Below are 26588 nucleotides of genomic sequence, written 5' to 3' on the forward strand. Positions count from 1 at the left end.
ATGATTGCTCAATATAACTGAAAAAAAAGGGATTTACAAACAAAGATGTCTGGCAGTGAAATATGAGTTGTGAGATGTCTTTTGAAGTACTAAATACTTTGCTCTCATTCTCTGCAAGTGCTTTCTTCTGCATCGATATGCATATATCCATAATAGATACACTCAAAGAAAATCTGGATCAGGGGTTTAAAACTCCTGGGGGGGGGGTTATGATTGAGAAGACTGAGACCCAAAGCACTCCCAACCTTCACTACCCTCTCAACCTTGAACGTAAATCACTTCAAGATGTCTACCGAGCCACCCAATCAGAGCCAATTAGGGCTAGTTACAGGCCTGTAGAGTTTGCCCTTTTCAAAAAAAAAAACATGAGGAAGGACATGAGGAAGCTGGGGACAAAGAAGAGACTCAAAAGGAGGTTGTGGAGAGACAGAAAAAGTAGAGAGGGAGAGAGGGGATTTGTGTGTGTGTGTATGTGAAGCACTCACTGAGAAGACATCAGGTTTTGTGATTTTGTGATTTTTCCAAACTGTGTTGCAATTGTTGCTATGTTGACTAACTTCTCCGTCTTGTGTTATGTCTCTGATCACATGTGTCCAAGGCTGAGTATGCATAATTGTCTGCTCATGAAACTGTTGCACACAGTATGTGCGCACTTTGTGAATTGGGCTGGGTCGGTGGGGACCATGGGACTGATTTTTATGAACAATAGGAGTAGGCTCCCTCCAGAGGGGAGTGCTAAAGAAGAACATCTGTATGGGATCAAGGCGATAGAGAGAATGGAGTAGAGTTGAAGGTGGGAGGAGAAGGAAAGGGAGGATTTTGGCATTTCACTTTGTGTTTTGGAAAGTACAACGCAGACCTCTCAATCAATAAAACAAGCAGGTCATGCATACTGTAGCAGAGCTAAACGGATAAGAGAGGGAACTCTGCAAGATTATCAGGACTGTGTATCGAATATCCAGTTTATTGTTCCTGCAACACATATTCAACAGTATTTTGTGTGAAAATTGTGTTTACACCGAAACATTCTTTGAGTTTTCCAGAACATGATGTAATAACAAAAGAGGTTGAGGCCTCAGTTATAGCCTATTTCCTGTTTGCTTCTGTCTCCTCTGGCTGTCTGTTTTCCTCAACAGGACTCGACACTTGTGTCGAGATGATGTTATGGTGTAATGTCAGGCAGGTTGTTTTCTTTCTTTTTATGTTTTGTAGGTGAATTAGAAGTTCTTTACTTACTTGCCTGGTCTGGAATGCTCTACATGATCCCAGAACTATTAGATTTCCTCTTTACCAAGTATACCTTCATTCATTGTTCCCACAATTCAGCTTCCAAACCTGAGAATTCGGGATATGCTTTGCACATTGATCAACCCTCCAGGGTATTCTGACAGAGGTCTGGCTGTTCTGTTACACTACATACACTAAGTATCGCTGCCTTCGTGAAGTCTTCCTGTTGCTCTTTCCACACAGCTCCCTTGGTGAGAAACTAGATTCTCGTGCTGTCCAGCCATTATGGTGCGGAAACATTTGATCAGGTCTGTCCCGTTTCACACGGCCTTATGTAACGGACGTGGAAGGCAGGACGCCAAGATAACACAAGCCACCGGGTTAAGGGTGAATATAAATACGTTTCCATGTTCTTCTTTCAAGAGTTTGGGGGTCATCCCTGGGTCTGTCTGCACACTTCTGGACACACAGGGCAGGGCAGTGAGCATTCCTGGCTGTTACAACGCATCATGTGCAGGGAGAATAGCAGGAAACAGAAGAGGAATTGGATGCAGGAGTGACGATAGATGGGTCGGTCAACAGGATGATGAGGGCGGAGAGGAGCCCATCTGACTTCATAGAGAAAGAAGAGCATCATCAGACAGAGAGGGAGGATTTGTCTTCGTTTCCTTCACTCCATTGGTCAAATCATCACTGATGCCTGTGTTGTGTAGAGTCGCTCTGCACTCACATTCCTGATCCACACCTCAATAATGAAGAGGAAAGCAGGGAAGACTCTGAACTACCAGGAGTGTTTGTTAAGATTTTTTATCTTAACAAACAGAGTTTTTTTAAAAAGTATTGTAGCACACACCATCTGTGCTGTACCAGATGATTTCAACTTGATGGCATAATATCATAAATTTCTCATCAGCTTCTTCACATTTACACAAGACTGAGTCCTTAAGCTCAAAATAAAGAATACATCAAAAGCAAAATATATGCAAATTAATAAAAGGTATGTCTATAAAAAAAAAAAATCCCTCACAATTATTTTCAGGTTTTACAGCTGTCTGAGAAACATTCTGTCAGTATTTGGTATATGAGATTCTGACTTGCCACAAAACAGAAGAAGGATACAGAATAAAGAAGGTAAACACTCCAAGCAGAGACGGAAGAGGGAAACGCCACCACCAAGACTGTTACTGAGAACAGTTACAACTCTTGCAGTGATCTCAAATTCATGCATTTTAGCGAAAATATAAGCTCTTGATGTAACCAACATTACCCTCATATTTATGCCTGCTAGTGGTGTGCTAATGGTTTTATTTGGCCATTGACATGACCCATCCCTCATGGAATTATTCAGACACATTAATTAACAACAAACCAAACATTACGGCGTGTAAACCCATTTTCTAACAGTACAATACATCAACATCATCCAAACATACACAGAAACATAAACCGCCCACAAATGACACTCCAGTAGATATCCAACAATGGAAACACAACAAATATACAATCACGGCCCCATAAGCACAAAACACAACATACAAATCCAAACAAAACAAAATCTACATATTAATCCATTAATGTCAAACGTTGTATACTTGATCTAGTTCATAGAGAAATAGTCTGCAATCCATATAGAATAAAGAGGTTATTTTTCTCTCCCTTTCCTATGCTTTAGAAACATATTCAGAGTATGCAAAAAACATTATCAAAAAGTATTCAATCAAAGCTCCATTCTCACTTCCTATTAAATCTAAATCTGTAACTTTCTTACACAATATTTTTCATGAATCATGGTATAAAGGACAATGTAGAATGAAATGAATTTTGTTCTCTACCTCATTCAGCTCACAATATTCACAGATTCTTTCATCTATCAATCACGCCTCTGTATCTTCCAGTTTCAATAAATAGTGGTTGAGCTCATAGGTCTTGGTTTCACAATTCCGTGTTGTAATCGGCAATCACTCCTTGAGTGGGGGTATGGGTAGACGCCTTACTGGGGTCATCAATTGGAGATAATATACCACATCTTATCTGTGCACAGAGTGGTCTCTTACTTTTAGGCAAATCATACTTAACATAGTTTTCACATTTGTAATCTTTCTTTAAATGAAGTTATTATAATAACTAAGTTCAGGAACAAGACCACGCCCCGCTCCTTCTCACCAATTCACAACACCTGCGCCTCGTTAACCCAAATCACCTGTGCCTCCCGGCCACATACCTGCGCGCATATATAAGCACGCCTAGCCTCCACCTCTCCTGTTCGTCACAGTTCTCTCAAACCCCACCCCCCCAAAAAAAAAACCCATTCTCCTCTCTCCTGTCAGTGGGCGACACGGTGGCTCAGTGCAGCACTGTAGCCTCACAGCAAGAAGGTCCTGGGTTACGAACTCAAGCCGTCCCGGGGCCTTTCTGTGGAACCACCAGGGGATGATGAAGCAAAAATTGCTCATCAAGACCCCCACCCTGAGTCTCCATCCCCGGTTTCCTAGATGCTCCAGCCTCAACTCCAACTGGTCACTATCCATCCATGACGGCGACCCACATCCGGCGTCCATCGCCTCCCCTCGACCCTAACATCCATCGCCCCTCATCTTATTCCTTCCTGAACCATCTTGCTGATCAAATAAACTATTTAAACTATACACAAATGGCGTGGTCCAAGTTAGTGAATAAACAATAAGTCCATCTTTCACTTCCAGATTTCTTAGAAGTAAAGTCATCAGTGATGTCATCGTAAGACAGCTGCTGGCAAAGGACAAGATTGATACTGATTTTGGCAAGACCGCTGAGGAAGCTTGGTTACGTAATTCCTGCAACGCCTAATGACCACAGGATAGTTAAATGAATATTGGACCAGTGTCTAAGTTCATAGGGAGGGGTCGAAGATAAGTAAAGGACTCAATCAGTAGCTGGAGCCAGACGGTAGATTCATTAGAAGATTGTATTCTTTTGTAGGAAAATAAAACGATACAGCCTAAGCTGGCATTTTTAACAAAAAAAGGGTGTTTTTTGTCTATGATGTCAAATTAATATTATACATTGATATTTTTTAGTTTGTTTTTGTTTTAGAACTTTATGTTTTTCCTGTAAAAATAGATTCACTAATCCCGGCATATAAAAAAAGTAGTTTTGAATCACTGTGTGGATGAACAGACTCTCAGCGAGGCATATTCAAAAAAGCTGGACTACTTTAATGTTGCTTTCAAACTTTCAAAGTATTTACACTTTTAGTATTTAAACCTACAGTTTCCTGAATGTAATTTCAAGAGGCCCATAACAAACTTTAAAAAAATATCTGGTCTCAAACATACAAGGTGACAAGCATCAGTGCCCATCATTCCCAGACACCAGCCTGAGCTTGGCTCCATTCAGCTTCATATGGTTGCACTGTTTGACAGGCAAGTCTCCAGGCAGTCCTCAAAAACCCAGTGGTGAGACTGCAGTGCTTCCAGATGTGGCCCGCATGAATGTCTGGAACAGCACATCTCTGTGTGGATGTAAACAATCACTATCACACTCCTACAACACACCACACATCTGTCACTTTCTGCTGATGTGGTGTAATTACAAAATCGCATGTATGTTTGTTGTCTGTGATGTCGGTGCGTGTGTATTTCAACATTTGACAAAAGGCGTGTTCAGTACGTGTAAGGGTGCATGTGTGCTTGTGCGGTTCAATGGATGACTCACTATAGGCTGTTAGTCATCTGTCCAGGGACACACAAAAATCGAGGCCGAGCATTGTGTGTGATGCCATGTGCTTTTACAGACCTCTCAGCCATCTACACAACATGTAGGAGGCAGGAGGAGTGCTTACTGTTTACCATGTGCATCTTTAAAAAAAAAAAAAAAAAAAAAGGATTTTTACAAATCCTTTCAAGTCAAGCCAAAGCTTGAACATCACCTGACACTTTCCAAAAGTTCACCCACAATCCCCACACTGCAGAAACAGTTACATCACTAGCACACAAGCTGTGCAAACGTCTACAAAAGAGTGTCAACTTTTTCAACATGATCTACAGCTGCAACCGAGATAAAGCTCACCTGCATGCCAAGTTTTACCCGTGTCACTCTATCTCTCTGGTGCATGTGGTGAATGTGGTACATGTACACACATACAGAAGGGTGGAAGCAGGGACGGTTGCATCAAGGGAAACGGGTTAACAGCAGGCAGTTAGAAAAGGGGTGTGGAAAGAGCAGAGAGAGAGAGGGAGAGAGAGAGAGAGAGAGAGAGAGAGAGAGAGAGAGGCCAAAGGAGTGGGGCCATATAAAGAGCAACAGAACACAAGCCAGGCTTTATCCTGCTTGTCTGTCCCGCTCACTCAGACCTCACAGGAAACTCCCAACTCCCCTAGCCTTCACACACTCACCATCACTTACCACACTTTTTACACACACACTAACTCCTTCAGGAACACACTTCCACCGGCTGCGCTGAATCTGACCAGAGAGGATGGCTGGGTCCATGTGGAGAATGAATGGGATGGCTGGAGTCCTGTTGCTCTGCGCTCTATTGCTCAGCAGTGAGTACTCTCATAGTTATTGATTATAGTATCTTCTTTTGAAAGTTTGTTTTACTCTCTAATTCATTCTCTCCCCATGTGGTTATCTATCACACAGTCTTACGCTGTGTGTGGAATTCAATTCATTTTTTGCTTCTTTTTTTTTTTTTCCCTGTGTTTTTGTTTCCAAAAGTCTCTGACATAATAGTGGGCAAAATTTACTTCATGCTTCATGTGTATGTACATAAACAGTAGCTTTGTACACACTAGTTGGAGGGTTTGCTTTGATGGGTTCTACCATGAGGTTGCACACAGACGCAAAAGAGGCATGGTTTGCAGTGGGGCGGCTGCAGACACAAAGGGTCTGCTCAGTAGTGGAAAGTTGCAGTTGAGAGTAATTATGCTTTACATCCTGCAGTGCCTCTGGGTGGAGCTAATACGTGTTTGAATGTGTTTAAAAGTATCAAAACCATACACACAAAACAGAATCAAAATATAGATGAGTTTGATTTTAAAAATAGGATCAATTTTGTTGTTTCTGTTGCCTGATGCCATATGCCTGACTGTGAGTCCAGTGAGTTATAAAGATATTTCATGTGCATGCTGCATGTTTGCTACATATAACTAAGTGACCACACAATACATGTGAATTCAACAGAGAGCAGAAATAGTTCCCTAAACTGTGTTCCCTCCAAATCTGTGAACATTAAGTGTGTGTGTGTGTGTGTGTGTGTGTGTGTGTGTGTGTGTAGGATCATGTGGATGTGTGTGGACTCAATGGTCAGTCCACTCCAAATCAGTCTGAGGGCTGATGCTAATTGCAGGGTGATGTATGGCTTGGATGGTGCTGCTGCCTCACTGGTTGTAAAGGAGGACTAGTTGAAGTTCAGCCCAGCGTAACGACTTCTGCAGAGCAGTTATGGGCCTCGTCTATGGACGCAGGAACAGTAAATGTTTTGAGTGACCTTGGGAAGACTAGGAGGAGTATTCCAGGCTGATAAAAATAACTAAGGGTTTACTTTAAAAGGGAAAACATCATGAGATGGCGGAACATGTTTGCAGTTTGCACACTAAAGAGGCAAACCACATACCGCCTGCATCAGCAGCTTAACAGATGGTAATTAGATTTACATGGAAATCTAATAATTCTGAGCACACCCCACTGAGAAATTAAAGCCATGATACACGGACAACATTTTAAGAGACAACTAATAATCAACATCAATGTATTTTTTGTTTATTACTGTTGTTGCGTGAAAAAGAGCTAGCCTGTTATCTCTATAATTACATTTTTTTTTGCTATTCCTAATTATGATTTCAACCATGCCCATCTTGCCTTTTGCCTTATTTGCATATTGCCCATCAGGCACAGTTTATCTGTGGTATCTGAGTTCCATTGAGATTTCATGTTTTAATTGTGCACAAACAATACAGAAGTGGTCTTCATTAACTGTTGATTGAACTCCTGATTAACTGAGTAGGATCTTACAGTAGCACAAGCCTCTCATCTCTGTTTTAAGATTTAGCGGACAGCTTCTGATTTCTACTTTAAGAATATTACACGGGTGTTGTCTGAGGTCTGGTGACCCGTTCTCTATTCTTTACCACATCCAACAGTAGTCTTACAATCACACACACCTGCTACATTGTTGACACTTGTGTCCAACTGGCATTGCAGTGTGAATTTTGCAGAGAGGCATGGTCACATATGGCTCTAAAAAAACAAAAATGTAAAATCTCTCACTTAAATATATGAAATGATTCATCAACTTTGTACCATTTGTACCATTTTGCTGATCAAGTCACAAGAGACAAACTGTCTCCTCTTTGACACTTTTTCACAATATAGGAATATGGCTGCAGTGGTTTATGGGTCAGAGGTCTGGCCCCAATGACGTCAATATTCTTTCAAAGACACAGACAATTTTAATGGTCCATGATCCATTATGGCTGTCTACTGTCTATTGATCTACATAAAAAAGACTCTTTGTCAAATATCCTGGTAAATCCAGAGGCGTTCCACTGCACGGCTCCTGTCTTGTGTCTTTTTTCTGGAATTGCTGTGGATCAGGAGGTTTAATCAATGCCACATCAGATTTGGTAGCAGTGATGTCATTAGCCCCACAAGGGCAAATGGGCGAGGCAGCTGATCCAAGGGCGGATATAAAAACATGCTTCGTAATATTTACCCAAACAATTGAAGATCCTGACCATTAAACTCTCACTTTCTCTCTCTCTCTCTCTCTCTCTCTCTCTCTCTCTGATATCTGGAAACCATGGAAACCAGCAAACTCATTCCACAAAGGCCTTGGACTCACTCATCTGGCAACTGGAATACAGAGTCAGATAGCATGTAATGTTGCTTATGGAGGAAAAAAAAGTACTTCATCAAACACTAGGCTAAAATAATGTGGCATCCTTACATTAGCTGGGTGGAGTATATGTTGTACTGGCACAGTTAAATTCACTGAAAAGAGCAGTTAATTCCAGATGTGCTTATCTGCAGTTCAGTTAATAACATTTACTGTTGATGATCGTCTCAGTTTAGATTTGTAGGATAGCAACACTCAGTCAGGCAAACAAGACAGAGATTGAGTGGAAGGATGCAGGAGAAACAGGATAAGCACTTTGATGCACTTGATTGGAGAATGTGTTTGACTGTGTTTATCAGAGCAAACATCCTTGTCACACATAAGCAAGCCAATCACCCTGACTCTCTGGCAAACACAGATTTAGTTTATGCTCCCACTTCCCATGGCTGTCATTCAGCATTTATGCAGGCTTACAAATATGTAGCACTGAAATGGGCATGGACTGCAATGTTGGATGATGTCATTCATCGCCTCTTGGAGTATGTTATAAGCTTTCTTTCACTCTCAAGATTTTGGGGGGAAAACCCAAGCTTTAAATCGGCTCTGGAGATGGGAGGGGGGGGGGGGAACATCTTGTCTAGCTCATTTCAGCTTGTCATCTACAGTGACTGTTTCTGTTGCTAAGTCAGGGCCTCGGGCAGAGCAGAATGAGCTGTGACAGTTGTTGTTAGAATACACCAAATTAAACCAAGATATTCGCTTGTGGTTGCGAGATTCCAAATTTGGTCTGCATGTGTTCCTGTATGCACATGCGCAAAGCCATTCCTGCCACAGCTCATTATTTCTTTTGTATAGCGCACACTTAAGTGGCCTTCACTGATACAAGTCATTCAAGATGGCATAAACCGTTAAGGCTGACTGAGTACAAAAGAAGAGGAGGCACGAGCTTTACAGAGAGTAGACATCAGCATCAATATCTCCCTGCACACAAATATAAAAAACCTTGTTTCTCAGACAGCAGCTTCGCCCTGCCAACGTAAACATGGGCAGAATATTGCCACTTTGTTTCTCATGGCCTTCAGCTATTGACCAGCATTCCTTCATTCCCAACTTGTGATGGTGAAGTTTGATTCACGTCATCTGCTGGAGGGCGTGGGTCTTTTATATAAACCTTGGCAGATAGTGGTCTTATGTCAGGCGAGGGTGTGTGTGTCCACTTGGGCCCAAAGTTATGACTGAGGAGCCACGTGAGCTTGCGACGTAATTAAACCTGGAGCCTGCGTTCTGTCAAACTGCCAACTTTGCTATAGTAATTCCTTGAAGCGAGAGAGCCTGGTTGGGCTGAAATCATTAAAATATTCGGACAAACACCGCCTGTCATCAGTGTTCATTCTGTTACCTCACCTGCCAGCCTTCATCAGTATAATCACCATAACAAGGGGAGGACTTTTAAAAAGATGTTTTCTCTCCCTGAATTATCTTCATTTGAAGGCAGCTGTAATCCAAAGAAAACATATTAATGATAAGAAAATAAAACCACTGTCGCCACAAACTAAATGATCATCCAGGAAAAGGAGTTGACGTGGAGAAATAGATCGTCTAGCAACAATATTTACCTAGTGAAACAATCTTAATGGGTAGCAGACGCCGTGCTTGCATTCAAATCTTCCTTTTCCAATTACTGCTGTTCTGGTGAGCTTATTGTTCCTTGTTCCCCTGGCACCCTGCTGCAATTTTACAGCTGTTGGGTTTTACCAGCATAACGGAGAAAAAAAAAAAAAAAGTCCTCTCCTCCTGTTTCTCCTTCATTTTCAGCCCAGAAAATTTGGCGGGACAAGCAGCACCAAGGCAGAGAAACTCCAGATATCACTGCTCAGATCAAAATCTCCCCTATGTTCAGCTAATGAGCAGCCCCAAGATTATAGTGTGAATCCAAAATAAGAACTTGGACGCAGCCTCCTCTTCTTCTTTTCACTGTGGCTCGAAACTAAAACTTCAGCAATAGCTTAGTGATTCTCCTCACACTGATTGATGCAAAGTTATGGGGATATTACTACAAATTCCTGTGGAATGCAACGAGTGTGTATAGCATTGTACGTCGGATAACTAGGCAGGGCTATCTTTATGGAGGGATATACTGTTTACCCTGGGGAATAAATGCACTTAATGAGCCTTGGCTGAGACCTTTTGACTGCCAGAATAATTGCTCCTGGTAATTAATGCTCACTAAAAGGCATGTTGTTGAGGCCATGCTGTATACTAATTGAAAACACAACATCATGCCCTTTTACTATTCTTGAAGGTTTTGAGTGTGGATACGGCGTTCACATATGTATTGTATGTGTCTGTGTATGTATGGACAGTATGTGTTTGTAAGGAACCCATTTTTTTTCTTTTGCAATAGAAAACTGCAGAGTTTAGCCATATCTGGAAGGCTATCAGATTATCGCTATTATTTCTCAATCTTCCTCTCCCACTTTGGCTCCTTAGCAATAATCATATCAAAGCCAGATTGTTTAGGGCTATAGGTTTCGATATCTTTTTACAACCTCTCCCCACACAATCTCATGTAAAAACAGCAGCTGGAACCAGTCCATGGACATCTGCTGTTGCAGCCCAGTGCTGGTTCTGACACAGAGAGGAGAGCAGCTAGCTGCTACAGCCTCTCCAAGCAGCTGGTGTTTCCAGTTTCTCATCCACTAACAAAATGGATGGACTGTTTTGGAAACACAGGTTTTAAGTTTCACTGCCCTGCTGAAACTATTTTAATGAGTAAATTAGCGGTTGATTAAAAACAATGATCTGTAGCTGCTATCAATCATAATGTTACCTTTACATTCTTTGCTTTAATCCTTCTCCAGGGTTTTCTCAGCATTTGGTTTTTATCAGCACTGCACCAATATACATGACGGAGAAAGAAAAATTTAAGTTAGAGTAAAATTATCAATCCCTGTGCTGTATCCCAAAGATAACAGTTAGTGTGGTGTGTGTGTGTGTCTGCCTGAGGTGGTGCCGGTTATCTGTAGCCTCCAGCGTGTTTAACTCTGCAGGTTGAAGAGGTCGCTGCATGCCGTGTGCTGTCACAGCCGCATCCTGTCCTATAGGATGTGCATGGATAACATTCCATAACCTGTTGTTAATTCCTTTAATTTTTTTTTCGTCTAAAACTATCTTATGTTTGGTTTAAAAACAGCAGGGGTGTGGACCGGGCGGAAAAGTCAACTTTTGCCACCCGTCTGTGCAGAAACAAAAATAGTTCTCACATTCGGGGATCTGAGTAGTGTTTTTTTTTTTCCTCTAGATAGTCGGTGGAGTAGCAAGTAATAGTAAAATGGACTGTATCTGGTGTTTCTATGGACACACTGGGTATATTCTATAGCAATAGCATATGTCTTTTTATTTTTTCACACAGTCCCAGAAGTTGGATAATGCAATATTTAAGGAATGCTATGAGGTTGCAAGATTACCTGGAGGATAGTGTCCCTATGGTTGCAAGAACTTGTATTCTTTCCTATAAGCAGACTACAGGCAGACATAGGATCATGTCTCCTCTAGTGCTTTAACAATCAGTTGATTAATCGACCTGCTGACTGAGAGAAAACAACAATAAACAATACTTTGGATAATCTTTTAAAGTCATTTATGATGCAAAAATGCCAAACATTCAATGATCGGCAACTTCTCAAATGTGATGATTTGATGCGTTTCACTGTTTTATTTGTTTCATTGTTAATTGAATCCCTTTGGGTTCTAGACAGACATTTTATAGACATAACTATAAAATTTAAAAAATGGATAGATTAATAGATCAATTATTTGCTGTCACATTTGGCCACCAAGTCCAGCCAACCGGAACATTTAGTGCCAGAAGGGTATGTGGAAACTAAGCTGATGTGACATTTCTCCAAATAGAGAATGAAGAGGGAGGATTGAGGGGAGACAGTAGGGTCTTCTGTGGACATCTGGAAGCAGAGGACACAGGACAAGTAACGCGGGCGTGGCACATACTGACAGCCAAGGTGTTGTCTCTATTGTCTGGGTGGAGGTCAAATGTAAGTCCCAAGATTTAGAGCTGACGCTTCCCTCTTGAGCATGATGTCACAGATTTCACAGCTCTCTGACATGATATGTAGGGAGGGGAAAGAGTTCCCTAAGGGGACTTACTGCAGCTGCACCACTCTTTCCCCTCTTCAGGCCTCCTTCGCTGGCTCCTCAGATAGGAAGCAGGCCTCGTCCTCGAATACCATATGCAAAGGGCCGGTGTCCCCTGCTCAAACTTTCAGACTGCACCCGTTTAATCAGGTGTGACAATGTTTGTTTTTACTGCAATTTCCTCACTCCTCCCCACCCTAAATCCAAGCGCTGGAACAGCAGGAGGGTTAAAATAAGGCAATCACAATGGCAGCTAGACTTTATTGAGTGAATGGGGAAAGGCCATGACAGATGAGTGAGTGAGGCAGGGATGTGGTAAGTGACTGAGTATGGGACCAGATAGCTGTAATCAAAATATACACACATAAAAACTGTTGGTGCTGCAGCTGCTTGTAACTGACATAGAGGAGACTGACAAAGGCAAGCAGAGTATTGTCTGTAGTTATCCACTCTTGCAGCATGTGTCAGCTCACATATTCTTAAACTACATCATTAAATGACACAAAGTCAAAAAGAGGTGCTAAAATCTGGCATTTAAAATCCTGTTAACAGGCACATGACGCACTATGGGTCTTATTTTTGTAGCTCTGGCCATTGGTTCTGTCAGTCATGGGGAACAAGGAACAATGAGCTCATCTAGGAACATGCAACACTGCATCACAAGTTCTGTTCTTATGATCTATGGCCACCACTAAAAATACAATAGTTCTCCATAAGCTTTAACAGACAGAGGAAGGAAAGCGACCGTTGAGCATTAGAGTCAACAGCCGGATGCTGAAGTCAAGATGTGTGCACCCCGCACGCTACTATCAACACACATCAACAGTTAAAGTAACGGATCTCGCACGTAGCAAATAAAAATGATGAAAATAAGTGTGTGTTTTCCCATTTTCTTACCATGATAGTATCAGTATTTACTTCCTCCAGAGAAAGTTATGTACTCTTACGTACACTTATGCAGCTGTGAGTGATCGTGAACTTGTGTGGGTGTGTTTGTGTATAAGTGTATAAGAGTTGCAAGGCTTTTCTCCAGTGAGGAGAAGGTGTTGAAAGAAAGAAGGTTGTCTGGAAGGAAACAGAAGCAAATGTAAAAATGTAGGATCTGGCTTTCGTAACAACTTCAGTATGTAAATGGATGATAAGATACAGGCTCCCCCTCCACCTCTTCATCTCTCTCCTCCCTTCTCTCCTGAGTCCACAGTTGTCTGGATGCCTTGAAAATCTATGATTCACCACCTGACAAAGAGCTAAACCTTGGAACCTTCACATCTGTTATAATCTCATCACTGTCCTTCATTGTGTGCATCAGTCCAAGCAGGGCGCAGTCCTACAGAACTTTTTATGTGTTTGCGTCAATATCAGCCTTGTAATGTGATTTATTTTCAGTGAAAAAATGCATATTTTATCCTGGAATTCAAGCAGTGAGTGATGATGTGCAATACAGGTTTGTCAAGTCACTAATGACCTTCCTTAATCCACTTTTCCATACATGATCAATTGCAGTCAGATGTGAAATTCCTGACAATCTTCCAAGGGATTAGGACTGCTTTATTAATGGACCTGATAAGTGATCTGTTTATGGTGTAACTGACTTAAAAAGTTGCTTACATTCACTTGTTGTATAAAGTGAAGCACATGCTGCGACACATTCCTGCAGCATGTCAACAATAACTGTTGTGGTCTGGAAGATTTTCATAGACCAAAGCACTTATTTTATCAGGGGCTACATAAGCTAACTATGTGAACAGAAAGGGTGCTGCAAATCATTTGAAACGTCCACCAAATTTGTCATTTACAGTTGGAAGTATCTGCCTTTGTACTGCCTTTATAATTGCTGTTGATTTGTCCAAACACAGGCAAAAAATATGCAGGATTTGAACTGTCACTCATCATCCCGGGGCCATACGGTATCCTCTATTTAACCTATGATTTAGTTCTTTACATCTGGCATAGCTACACACCACATACCACGTCAAAGACTGGAACACCCAGGCTGAAAGCTTGAAGGAGGACAGCCAGGGCAGGAAATACAGTTGATGTAGCCCAGTAATGAAGAGAGTAGTGAAGAGCGGGATTTACTTGAACCAAGAGGTTATGTAGTCTGCAGACTTGGCCTTACTCTCTGAGCCCATCAAAAACTCTGGAGAAAAGCCAAGTTTCTGTTTATATGGAGTGGGAGTGTTATGTATGTTTCTGTGTGTTTGTGTTGAGACTGGAAGTCCAGAGGCTGTGTGTTGATGCTGAGGAACCTGGCTGGAAACACAGTGAGATTTCTCACACAGCTGTTTGAGGTGTCTGTGTCCACTGTGGTGAAGTGTTACTGTGGATGAATGTCTGAAATATAGTGCCTGGAGTTTAAGCATGTGATACATGTGACACTACAGTCAGTGAGTAGACTGGTGTATGCATATGAGTTTATCCATGTGTATGGTTATGCATGTGCAATGTGCTATATATCTGATTTTGTGTGCAGAATCTGTGCATATAATTTGTGTTTAGAAGGCAAGAGAACCTATTATGGTGAATGCAATGATTGATATTTTGTCAGAAACTGGGGAGGTAAAAGCTTCTAAACATAAATAATCATGCTTATGTCATTCAACATATAATATTTAACTGAAATACTTTGAAATATTCTATCGTCCTACTCCTTGTGCTAAGAAAATCTTTATACAGTACCTATGAGGCATACACTGAGGCCCTATAGGTTAATTCTGTGGTGTGGAGGCTAAACATTTTTGTCCCACATTATTGCACTAATAAACATACCAGCTCAAGCCGAAGGCAATTAGCCAAAGGCCCTAATAGCACACTTAAACATTAGGATTTATGCCCACTTACACCAGTTAAAATGCAGCATATGACCAGCTCTGGACAATGTTCAGCCAGTTGACGCCAGTGTCGAGATAAAATGCACCGCAGGAGACCATTTTATACAGAGCCTGGTCTGCAGTACTGGACACATACTATCATGGCCACCACTTGCCAGCTGTTATTCAAGGGAAGAAATGATGTAACGCTACTGTACTTTTTGTTTTAGTTGCTGACATTCCTACAAAGAGCTCTGAACTTCTCCCTAAGTTTGTTAAAGTCGGTCATGTTTATAGGACCGCAAACACACACTAAACATCTAAATCCATCTCATTTATATAAATGTATCTGGTGCTTAACTAAATAATGGTAGTGGTGCACCAAAACACATTTTTCCTCTGACTGAAGCATAGTTTTGGTTAGACGTTAAACTGTTCACACATTACACTGGTTTCCTTCCATGTGGAGGAGAGAAATGATGGCGCAGGATTAATTGAGTTACAATGCTAAAAGCCCTTGTTAGCCTTCTAGTTGAGTTATACTTGCAAAGTTTAGTTTTCTCTTTTTATGGCTTTTAATAGGCAATGTTATCCCTGAACACACACTGATGCTAATTCAGTTATCTTTCATGGTTTCCTCATGGGGCAGGGGTGATGGGCTGAGCTGTACAAGAAAGAGCTCTCTGTGTCTATGTGTGGGTGTAATAAAACAACACAAGTCTCAAATGCTTGCTATCTAATTGCACAGGGCAGTCTAATAAAAAAAACATACAGTTGGCCTGGTCAACAGTGAGTTCAAAAGAGAGATTGCAGTTATCTGTCTCTATATATGAATACATTGTTAAGGTTATTGGGGTAAGGATATCTGACACTGGCCTTAAAGTTGATTCAACCAAGGCAAGCTATCCATCCATTTAGCTCAAAAAACTCACATGAACTTGGGATATGCTTTCCTGCTTTTTTTTTTTTTTAAACCTACCTATATGAGAAAGCACCACCCAATTTAATCCCAATATTATTACAGACACATGATCTCTCTCCCAAAGGATGGATGGATAGTCAGGAGACCATGACCTTTTGACTGCCTACAGAAAGAGAGAATTAGGCCATATGCAGCTATTAATTAGTCAGAGCCCTTGAGAACACATGCCAAATTGGTTTGGCATCTTTGGCTTTGGCACATGAGGTTTGGTTCACCAGGCCAAGCTGTTCAAACCAACCCTCTGCCCTGACCTCATTCACACAAAAATTAATTCCAAAGAGTGTGTGCTTGCAAATTCATCCCTTGATACCTTCTTTTTTTTAACATAAAACAATGGCATGGGATTTATTATTTCATTTTTAAATATTTTTTCCCCCCATATTTAATCATCAACAGAATTTCAAATGCTCTCCCATTGTATTCACTGCAAGATATGTGACACGCAGAGCAGAGACTAATTTACACAGGCGTCAACAAGAAGTAATTTATGAGATGAAGCTGAGTGTTAAAATTGTTCTCCCTCTCTCTCTTTCTCTCTGTCTTGCTTGCTCTCTCTAACCTTGCAGATGAGGTGATGTGTCAAGAGTCAGCGACAGATGCCACAGCAACTGACACACCTGTAGACCCCAATACTGGTAAGCGCCTTGATAAACACACAAATTGCAGAATGAAACTGTATGGACATAGATTGAATGAAAAAAAATAACTCTCACTTGGATTTGGGATTAGTGCTGGGTTCCTGGCGGTTTAAATGGGATTTGAGATGCAATTTTAAATTTCTTTTATAATATCACTCTATATCCACTGCTAATAGAGGTAATCTTGCCATACTGACATGATGAATGACACATTCAGTTTGTTTTTATGTTTTGGCATGTTGGACAAACCTTGACACACCCAATATATATGCCTGTGTGTAACAGCATTGTCTTTGGATTGTGCTCTTAGCGCCCCCATCTGCTACGGACGCCGTTGCAGCTCCAGGCACCGCCGTTGCCCCAGATGCAAGTTCCGCTCCTGCTGATCCTGCTGTTGACCAGCCTGCTGCGTCTGTTGTTCCTGGAGATAACCCATCAGTGACCGATGCAAACACTGCAGTTACAGATGGAGGCATCTCAGGAACCACTGTTGCCCCCAGTGCTGGAGGCAATAAGGATGCTACAACCGCTGAGGCCAAAGTTGTTCTTAAAAATGTGGTGGTGAGTACCTGCTTATACCATGTTCAGATGCTGCTGCTCAACTTTTCAACATTTGGAGTTGGTATTGCCATCAGCATAAAATCACACAAACGCAAAGACTAAGACAAATAGACATGTTAGTTTTGCCACTTTTGATTTGAAGGATGATGTGTTCGCAAAGGATGACTGATGGATGAGGGGTATAACTACCTGTATATGTGCAAAGTGTGCTGTCTTCTCTTCACCTCATTTGTCCGTCTGACTTTTTGTCTCCACAGCCGGAAGTGAAGTGTGTTGACAAGGAGAGCATCCAAGAAAGTAACGCTGTCAAGGCTGTTGTGACAACAGCTAACTGTGTGAGTACAACATGTTTTCCTCTCTGTTGCAGTACGACTGTAAAACTAGAATATTCTCATAAGACATTAATCTGCCACCACCAAGGCTACATCCTACCACGATCTATATTCATTCAGCCGTCTCTTGCTCCCTGCCAACCACAGGCAGTATGGAACAGCAACTGAGATTCTGGCATGCAACATTTAAAACCACACTGAAACGAGAGGAGAGAACAGGTTACCTTCTGGTGTTCTGAAGACACGTTCCCTTTTACCAAGACCTTTATCTGGCCCCCTACACCTTGGCTCCAGAGGAAGTGGCTTACTTCACGCAGAGGAAGAAGATTAATGTGTTTTAAAGAGCTACAGTTGGAAATATAGCCCTGATAAAGGCAGATCTTTTCTCAGACATTCCTCAGACGTTGTAAATCTTGAGACTGTGTTCCTGGCACGAGACAAATTAATAGTGGGGCTGATCTTTCTTCTCTTGGTCTGGGGTCCTTAAGGCAAAAGGATGAATTGCAAGGGTGCGGCTTAATTTCTTTTTTATTTCTCTTTTTTTTTATATATAAGAGATAGCAGTCATTACACATAGAGGCGTATTTCAAGTTTGGTCACAACAGGAAAGGGTGAGACATCTATAATACCCCAAACTCTAGAAAATATCACATGTTTAATCATATTATTCCCTTTCACTGTAATTCCTAATGAAATGATGCACAAAGCAGAAGAAACCTGTGATGTTAAAAATGAGCTGACTGCTGACTGTTACATTGTATATCAGTCCAGGTGCACGGAGCCGCAGCAGCAGGTCAGATCCCAGTCCACATACTTCGGTTAGCCTCTATTTGGGTCATTACTGTAACATCCACAGAGCCAGGACCATCTGCAGAAGTCATCTGTCCAACTCAACCTGAAACTGAACATGGGCTGAAGTGCCAGAAGTATTAGCCAGCTGATGATTTGTTCAAAGAGCACATCGCAAAAAAAAAGAAAAAAAAGAAAAACAAAACAGAAAAAACATGGTCATTCCCTTCAGGCAATGAGTGAATGGCATGAAAGACCTTGATAAATGAAAAACTTACAGAATATCAATAGAACAAATTTAATCAAGCAACAATGCTCTGAAGTGGTGGAAAACAAGAAAGGTCTTATTCATGCCTCTGTAAATCCCTAAATCATCAGTCACTGTAAAAGATAGTGTCTAATATTTAATAATAAAAACCCGCACTTTGTTCTCTTTCTCATGTTATTTCAGTAGCAAATTCAACTTTTGAGTTTTTAAACTCCAGCCACGGATGCTGGAGGGCATATGAGGTCAAAGAAAAACAGAAATGTGGTGGATTCCTGAGCATAATGTGATGCGTCATAAGTGACAGACAGATAGATAAAGAGAAAAGATTCCATGGAAGTGATTTTGCGTCATGGAGGGTTCAGCCCTCCTAAGTTTCTTCCTCCCTGCCTCAAAGATCTGGGTGTTACAGCAGAATCCAGCTGTGGGTCCACTCCCAACTAACTGAAGATTCAGGGTTTGCTCATAGTGGTCTTCTGGGAACACTGAGAGATGTTTGGATCACATTACAGAAAATGAAGAGTGTTCTAAAAGTCCCAAAGCCTAAAGTTGTGCAATGAGCTGATATCATAGTTCAGGGATAAGGTGGGAAAAAAGGTGTGGTCAGCGAGTTTTCCATCCAACTACATTTTGTTTCCATTACACACACAAAGGCCGACGTACACTGATGGTCAGCGGGGAAAATTCGAGAACACACATTTGGCTATTAGCCCCAGTGATCAACTTGAATAGATAAAATGGCTCTACTCTGCATACTGTACACTGAAAATGTGAAATTAGTTCAGGCTTTTGCAAGTTCTGAGTTGCCCCAATCAGGGAATAATTTAATTTAATATTATTATTATTAATATTATTTTCCGTAGAATTTACATTATGAAAATTACTCGGTATGAGAAGGATGTTAATGATTGTTCTATCAGTACAACATTTTTATTTACTTTCAATAATACCTGGATTATTAAATATGTAATGAATCTAATTAAACCATCTTTACGTATCTAATACATTTTGAATTTCAAAGAATAATCTGCTTTTTTTTTTACTGATTTACTTCATTAACTTTTTATACATTGTTGAATATTTATTTACCTTTGTTCATTTTAGAGCTTCAACAGTTATTTCTATTATCAGTGAATCTAAATATTTTCATTTAATTAATGGTTTAGTCAATAAAATGTCAGAAAATAGTTCCCAGAGGTCAAAGTGATGTGTTCAAATTGCTTCTTACTGTACTGTCCAACCAACAGTCTAAACCCTAAAGATATTCTATTTACATACATTTTATGTCGACATAAAAAAGAGCAAAGCAGGAAATCCTCAAATTTAAGAAGTTATTGGCAATTAATTTTCCATTATTCACTAAATTGTCCCAACTCTACATGCAACTAAAGATTATTTTCATTATCAACTAATCTGCACAATATCTTCTGGATTAAATGATATCTGTTAAAAATGCCCATGACAATTTTCTAAAGCCCAAGGTGACGTCTTTAAACAACAGTCCAAAACCCAACGATATTCATAATATAACAAAAGATGAAGAAAATCAAACAATCTCCACATGTGAAAAGCTGGAACCAGAGAAAGTTTGGCATTTATGTAAAAAAAATGAATTTTCTGTCAATCTACTGATCGATGAATTGTTTCAGCTCTTGTTCATTTTATTATTTGGCTTAACTTTTTCTTAATGTTATTGTAATATGTGATGCACTTTGAGGAGCATAATTCATGAAATGTGCTGTACAAATATGTTTAGATTAGGTTTAAAGTCTGCATTATTCCTTTGAGTTTATTAAGATAGCTATTGTTAATTCATACACAGTAAGCATGTACTCTAACTTTAAATGTGACATCCAAATCCTTTCTTATAGGAGGACACTAAACGCATTATTCAAGAAAACGCCGCACCCTGGTGCCAAGAGGAAAACTGTCATCTAGAGATCTTCCAGGACGGCAACACAGTACTGGTGTCCAGCAAGGAAGGTGGGTATATATGACATACATCAGCCTTCTGTATAATAACTTGCACATGCACTGTTTCATTCATATGTGATACATAAGATTATAACACATGCTTGTTGTATCGGGTACATCCCACGTCTCTTAAATTGCACGCACATTTCCCTCACTTTTCCTTGCGTCTTAGTATTAGTTCCTCCCACCGAGGATGAATGGAGAAGGAAAGCGAGGAGAGAGGAAAGGAGGAAGTATGTCTTTAGAGAAATGAGACGTCCTTTCCTCTGACGCGTCATGTGAAGTGATGTCCATTTTCTAACGATGGCAGCAGCTGATCACAGCTGGATCAGCTGTCAGTTGGTTTTAACAGCTGTAGCGACTTTTGATTTTGTGTCTGCACACATGTGCACTGTCCTGACACTAATAAAGGTGCACAGTTATCACTGCCAGAGCAGCAGTGTTTTCTCTCTGTAGCCTGTTACCTGTTTAACAAACACGTGCACATGACAAAAAATCTGCATTCTGTATTTATCCTCCTGTGTCCTGCTCAGGGATACATGAACCATTTCTACCGGCAGAGTGCGTTTATATTATCGATTGATTATTTGCGTCTGTATTTATTGATATTCTGATTGTGAATCATAGATTGAATAAAATAATGGACGTAGCCACCGTAATGTCACCCATTGGTTTATGGACTCGCGTTTTGAAACCTCCAGTTTGGCATTTTGACTTTCGCCATTTTGGATTTTTGGAGCCAGAAGTGATGAAAGTAACCATATCTGGACGAGAGGGTGGAGCTGACCCTAACGTAAACTGCTAGCTTGGTTAGCACGGTGCATTTACAGTCAATTAATAACTGTGATAATGTTAATGCTAATGATAATTTTCGCTCCTTAGAGGGTCTTTTAGTACACCCAAACACTGAACAAGACTTTTTAGCCAATCAAAATGTTACAATTAACTTTCATGAACTGAAAACACACTGAAATAGTGATAGCTATGCCTGTATACTGTGAATCTGGGGTCCCTAACCAACGTCGTGATAGCGACTTGTCAATCTCAAGGTAGCCACGCCCTAAAGCATACCCTGCTTTATCGTCAAATTTAAATTAAATACGACCATAATTTACAAACTGAACATCATACTGTATTGAAGAAGACTTGAAACTAGCGATTGAGACCATAAACTCATTACAAAAGTGTTTACTGAGGTAAGAAATCAAGTGAGAAATTGGGTCATTTTCTCATAGACTTCTATACAAACAGACTTATTTTTGGAGCCAGTGGAGTTGACCCCTGATGGCCATTGGAGAGAATGCAGGTTTTAGGCACTTCTGGATTGGTTTCACTTGTTGCAAATTCATTATTTAATGACCCAGAATATGACCACGGTGTCTCTTGAACACCGGAAATTATTTATTAGCCTAAATGCTTCAGGGAAAAGGAAATGATGTAATTCACAGTAAACCTGACGCTCAGGAATTTTCAGCCTCATATGTGACTGAATGGAAATGACGATAAATTATGTAAAATATAAATGTGTTTAAAAAGTGTTTCTCGCTGAAAGACAGACTCTCCCTTACTTTAATTTTATCCATAATAAAAGTTAATGGGGGAAATAACAAATTATGAAAAGAAAAATCTTTCTAATAAATGAAGGGAGTTGTTTGATGGTGAATCAGAAAATAAATAAAATATAGGGAGTGGTGCACTTGAGTGTAATCTGGAATCTGTTTCCACTCAGTGATGTTGTGATGTATCAGATCAGTCCGATCAGCTGCAGCGTCCAATCAATAAATGATATCCAATAAGGTGGCATGTCGGCCTGTAAAAGACTTCAGGAAGGCTGCTTTCGTGTATCTTCGCTCCTCGCTCCTCATAGCAGAAATAAGAGACTTCGTGATGGCGGACCAGAACGATTTCCGGTTCAAGGAGTGAGGAAAGATCAAATAAGAGACTTGGAATGTACCCATAATGTTCAATCAATTGATTACTGACATATTTTTAAAACGTATTGCCCTTGCAGCTAAGTTGGATTCTGTGGCTGAGGTGCTCCGCAGTGAACATTTGAAAGACAAGGTAAGAGAGCACTGGATGCAACAAGCCTGAATATGGTAAAATGTGGTAAAATAACCATGAATAACCACTGCAAGATCTGCAACTGAAGTGAACTCTTTGTTTAAACCTGGGACATGATAGAACTCTAGTTCTTCTTTATTTCAAGTCAAGTCAAGACAAAACAATCTTGACTTGGCTGCCTACTTCATGAATGACTGAGATAACTTTACCCAGGATTCTCTTTTCTTTCTTACTTAATTATCCCAAGAATACTGTTTTTGTATGGTTTCAAATACTATAAATTAACATGTATACTTCTTTTGATCATAACTTTATCTCCTTAACTTGTTTGCAGCTGGGTGTGACAAAGACTGATGTCCCAACATCACCAAATTCTTCTGTATTTGTGGGAATACTGGTCACTGGTCTGCTCGCTGCAGCTGCAATTACTATAGGTTACTTCAAATGCCAACGCAGGTCTGACACCAAGGGGGCGAGGCTGGTGAGCAATTTTTTTTTTTACATTTTATCTGAAGAATGAATGTAGAATATACAGTCCGTTGCCACTGTGGACCTCATTAACTCACAGTGGTTCACATGTCAGCACTGGCTCTACAGGAGATGTACATCATTCAACACACAGCCCATGAATTGAAAATCATTGCATACATTTTACCTTGTCCAATGCAGATATTGCATAATACTTAGTATGATCATGTTCCCAACTGTTCTAACTTGATCACCTGAAATTATTCCATTATTTAATTTTTAACACTGGTCTAAGTGACCTTACATATGATATCTAGGTGTATTTTATCATTATATATCAAAATTTCTTCACCATGTGTTTATGAGTGTCTGCGATCACATCTCTCGTTATGCATTCAGTAACGCCGTGTGTAGATTTTCTCAGGCAAGGTTCATGTTTTACTACATCTAAAATCAAAACCGCACTATTTCCTTCATTTGCCACAAATTGCCGCCAGCGTTTTAATTAGGAAATGTTGTTGGCCAACTATCAGAGAGAATACGCAGAGAGAGTGTGCATCATCCAAAGACCCACGCCCTGCTCTCTGCTGCCTTATTCATCTGCAGAGTTCACTGTTTCATCTGCTAGCCAGACACAGCTGTTTCTATGAACCACTTGCAATGTCACATGATAGAGACCACATAAGAGGATGTGTTTATAAGTAATAGCGAAAGGGTTTGGGGAATAGTGGATGCATCTTTGTACATATGAGTGTTTATATGCATGACAGAACTGTGTCTGATTATGAGATATACTGCTTCATTTTTAACTCACTCAAGATATTTAATCTGAGGAACCATATAACACAGCAGCACAGTGAGGCTGTTCTTCTTTTTAATATACCGAATCAATGTATGGGGAAAAAAATGGCTGCTATGTTAGTGATGGAGACTTTAATACATGTGTCCAATGTACACATTTATACCATCAACAACCTTTCTGACATTTTTTGCTTTACATTTACATTTATGAACACCTCAGCACTTGAGCCCCTTAACTTTTTAGCACTTTGTTGATTGTTGCACTACTTTCTTGTTGTTTATGGTATTTCACATGTACTTGAATGGCAACCTCCAGTTGTTTCTTACTTGAAGTTTTTTTTTTTAAACAAAAGAAAAAAAAACCCTTCAGGCAGCTATTTGACAATTTGTTCCACAGCTTGCTGTGGATAAAAGCATCTGCCAAATGACAACATGTAAATATACAAAAGAAAAATAGGGGACAAAAACTTCACTGCTGGTTCAGTTGGCCTACATGCAATAAGTAAATTCTCTCTCTAGTCTTTCCATAACGTATTGTGCATTTGTGCTGCATTTGCAGGCAGAGGAAACTTATCCAGTAGATCAGGAAAATCAGGGGAACACTCTTGTGTCCGTGGCCCCCCTCAACCCCCCTCAAGAAACCCAGGAGAAACCCAGTGTAAATGGAGAGTCCCCCGAAGCAGCCAAGACTGAGCCTCCTCCCACCAACGGCCACTCCACCACCAAGACAGCAGACACCGAGCTGTGAAACAGTCACAAATAACTGCAGCCCATGACAATAACCCCACAAACACACCCATCCACATACACACACACATGCCTATGCAAACTCACCTCTCTTTTTGAATCCACTCCTTCTCAACCAGTGTCCACAGCAAAGTGGACATCAGGGACTAGAAGAATCTCCTACACTCCTGTTGATATAGTCCCATTGCCCCCTCTGTTTCTTTGGCTATGTGCCTCAACAAAAATCAGGAAAAACTAGTCTGATGATGACGATGTTGACGGTGAATGATGAATGATGATGACGAAGGCTCAGTCCCTGGGTTGTTGATGGCACCCAGGCTGGAGGTGAGAGACAGGAGATGGGCAGTGGGTGGGTTGGAAGAGGGTGTATTTTTGCATTATCAGCACTGGCTCCCATGATGACTGCAGTCCCTGGAATCACAGCCATGTGCTGTCAACACCCATCACACTCATCAGCTTTAAAGCTCCGACCAAAGCCTCCACTAGAAAATATAGCAAGAGCACATAAATGAAATTGTTCCTTAGTTTATTGTAAAGCCATGACAGACAGAGAGGAAACAAATCACACTGCCTTGAAATCTGTTTACAAAATTCTCAGAGAGGAAAACCTTTGGGCTCTGATTTTGTTTGTGTGATTGAGTTATCGATTGTGTAGGTGTGCGAATGTGTATGTGTGTGCTGCTTTCAGATCCTGCATGTGTGTGTAAAACGTATACTTGTACCTGTACTGTGCATGGACTGTATATATCCATACATGCATCTAAGCTTCTCTTGCTTACTGTATGTATGCATATTTGATTTGATGAGTGGTATTAGCATGTGAGTGAGTGATGTGTCTGAATGTGCATGAGACATTAGCCATGAAAAGTGTTCAATTTGGTTAAATGAGTTGACAAAGTGATGGCTCACAGTTGCAGTTGCTTCCCATGGTTAGGATGAATGAGAATTAAAGTTTTAATCCCACTGATGAGGGGGAGCTGCAAGGAATTCTCCAATTTTATCACTGCAAGCCGAAGTGAGATCAATCACAAAGCCAAAAGGCCTCTTTGATGTAGCTTCATAGCCGCTGCTGAAAATCATGTGACTGACTGTATGACCAACTAACTCATAAAGGCCTCGGACGCAAAGCAAGGACAACCTCTGACTGTCTGCACTGTCCATCCATTTGTCAGTGTTATTTTCTTTTCAATATACTGTATATGCTCTTTTTTATATCAGTATTCTAATGATCATGTATATAGTATGGTGACTTTTTTTGTCTTGTTTTTATTCTGTGTACCCACCTATGTTATGGTCCTTCTGTGTGCCAAAGAATTTCATTTCATAGCTTATGTTGGGCTAAAATATGTGCTTTGTGGCATCTTTACAATGCTTAAACTAGGTCATGTAACATGAAGATATTCAAGGGCTATGTTAGAAAGAAGCATCTAGTGGCTCAAATCTGTGATTAGTTTGTCCTGTAAATTCAGGGGACGTCAGTTTTTACTGACATACCTGAGATTAAAAACAACAGGAAGCTGCAGTGTTTTATTGTCAAGCTGTAACAAAAAAACAAACAAACGGATGTCTTACATTGATTTCTCCTTTCAGTTCATTTTATATCTTTTCATTCCTAACATTCCAATGTGACTGTTTAATATTACTAGCACCCTGAAGTGTAAAATTGGATTTAACATGAAAAAAAAAAGAAAAATAAATAACTTTTTATGAATTGTCACGTTTTCTGAGTCATTTTTATATTAAAAAAAAAACCATCATGAGAGTGAGTGGAAAGAGTAATGATGTTTTTAACCACAGAAACTGTGCACATGTACTTACACACATGCAAACACATACATACATCTGTGCTCTAACACACTTGGAATTTAAATCCCATACAGCCCATAAAGTCACACAGCTGGTTTACATAAGCAGTAGTAATGACATCACTTCACACAGTTTTGTCTTTCACTGTTTGGGTG

The 26588-nt window shown here is 40.4% G+C and overlaps 1 protein-coding gene across 1 annotated transcript; it reads left to right on the top strand.

Moving 5' to 3' along the window:
• The first annotated feature begins 5505 nt into the window (after positions 1-5505).
• On the top strand, positions 5506-26338 carry si:dkey-261h17.1. The gene is made up of 8 exons (XM_042410373.1): positions 5506-5753; positions 16555-16623; positions 16937-17187; positions 17445-17522; positions 20445-20556; positions 22559-22611; positions 22946-23092; positions 24440-26338. Exons 1-8 carry the CDS (start codon positions 5684-5686, stop codon positions 24626-24628), a joined length of 969 nt encoding a protein of 322 aa, XP_042266307.1. The 5' UTR covers positions 5506-5683; the 3' UTR covers positions 24629-26338.
• Positions 26339-26588: the final 250 nt, after the last annotated feature.

The sequence above is a fragment of the Thunnus maccoyii genome, chromosome 4, assembly GCF_910596095.1.
Source record: "Thunnus maccoyii chromosome 4, fThuMac1.1, whole genome shotgun sequence".
NCBI lineage: Eukaryota > Metazoa > Chordata > Actinopteri > Scombriformes > Scombridae > Thunnus > Thunnus maccoyii.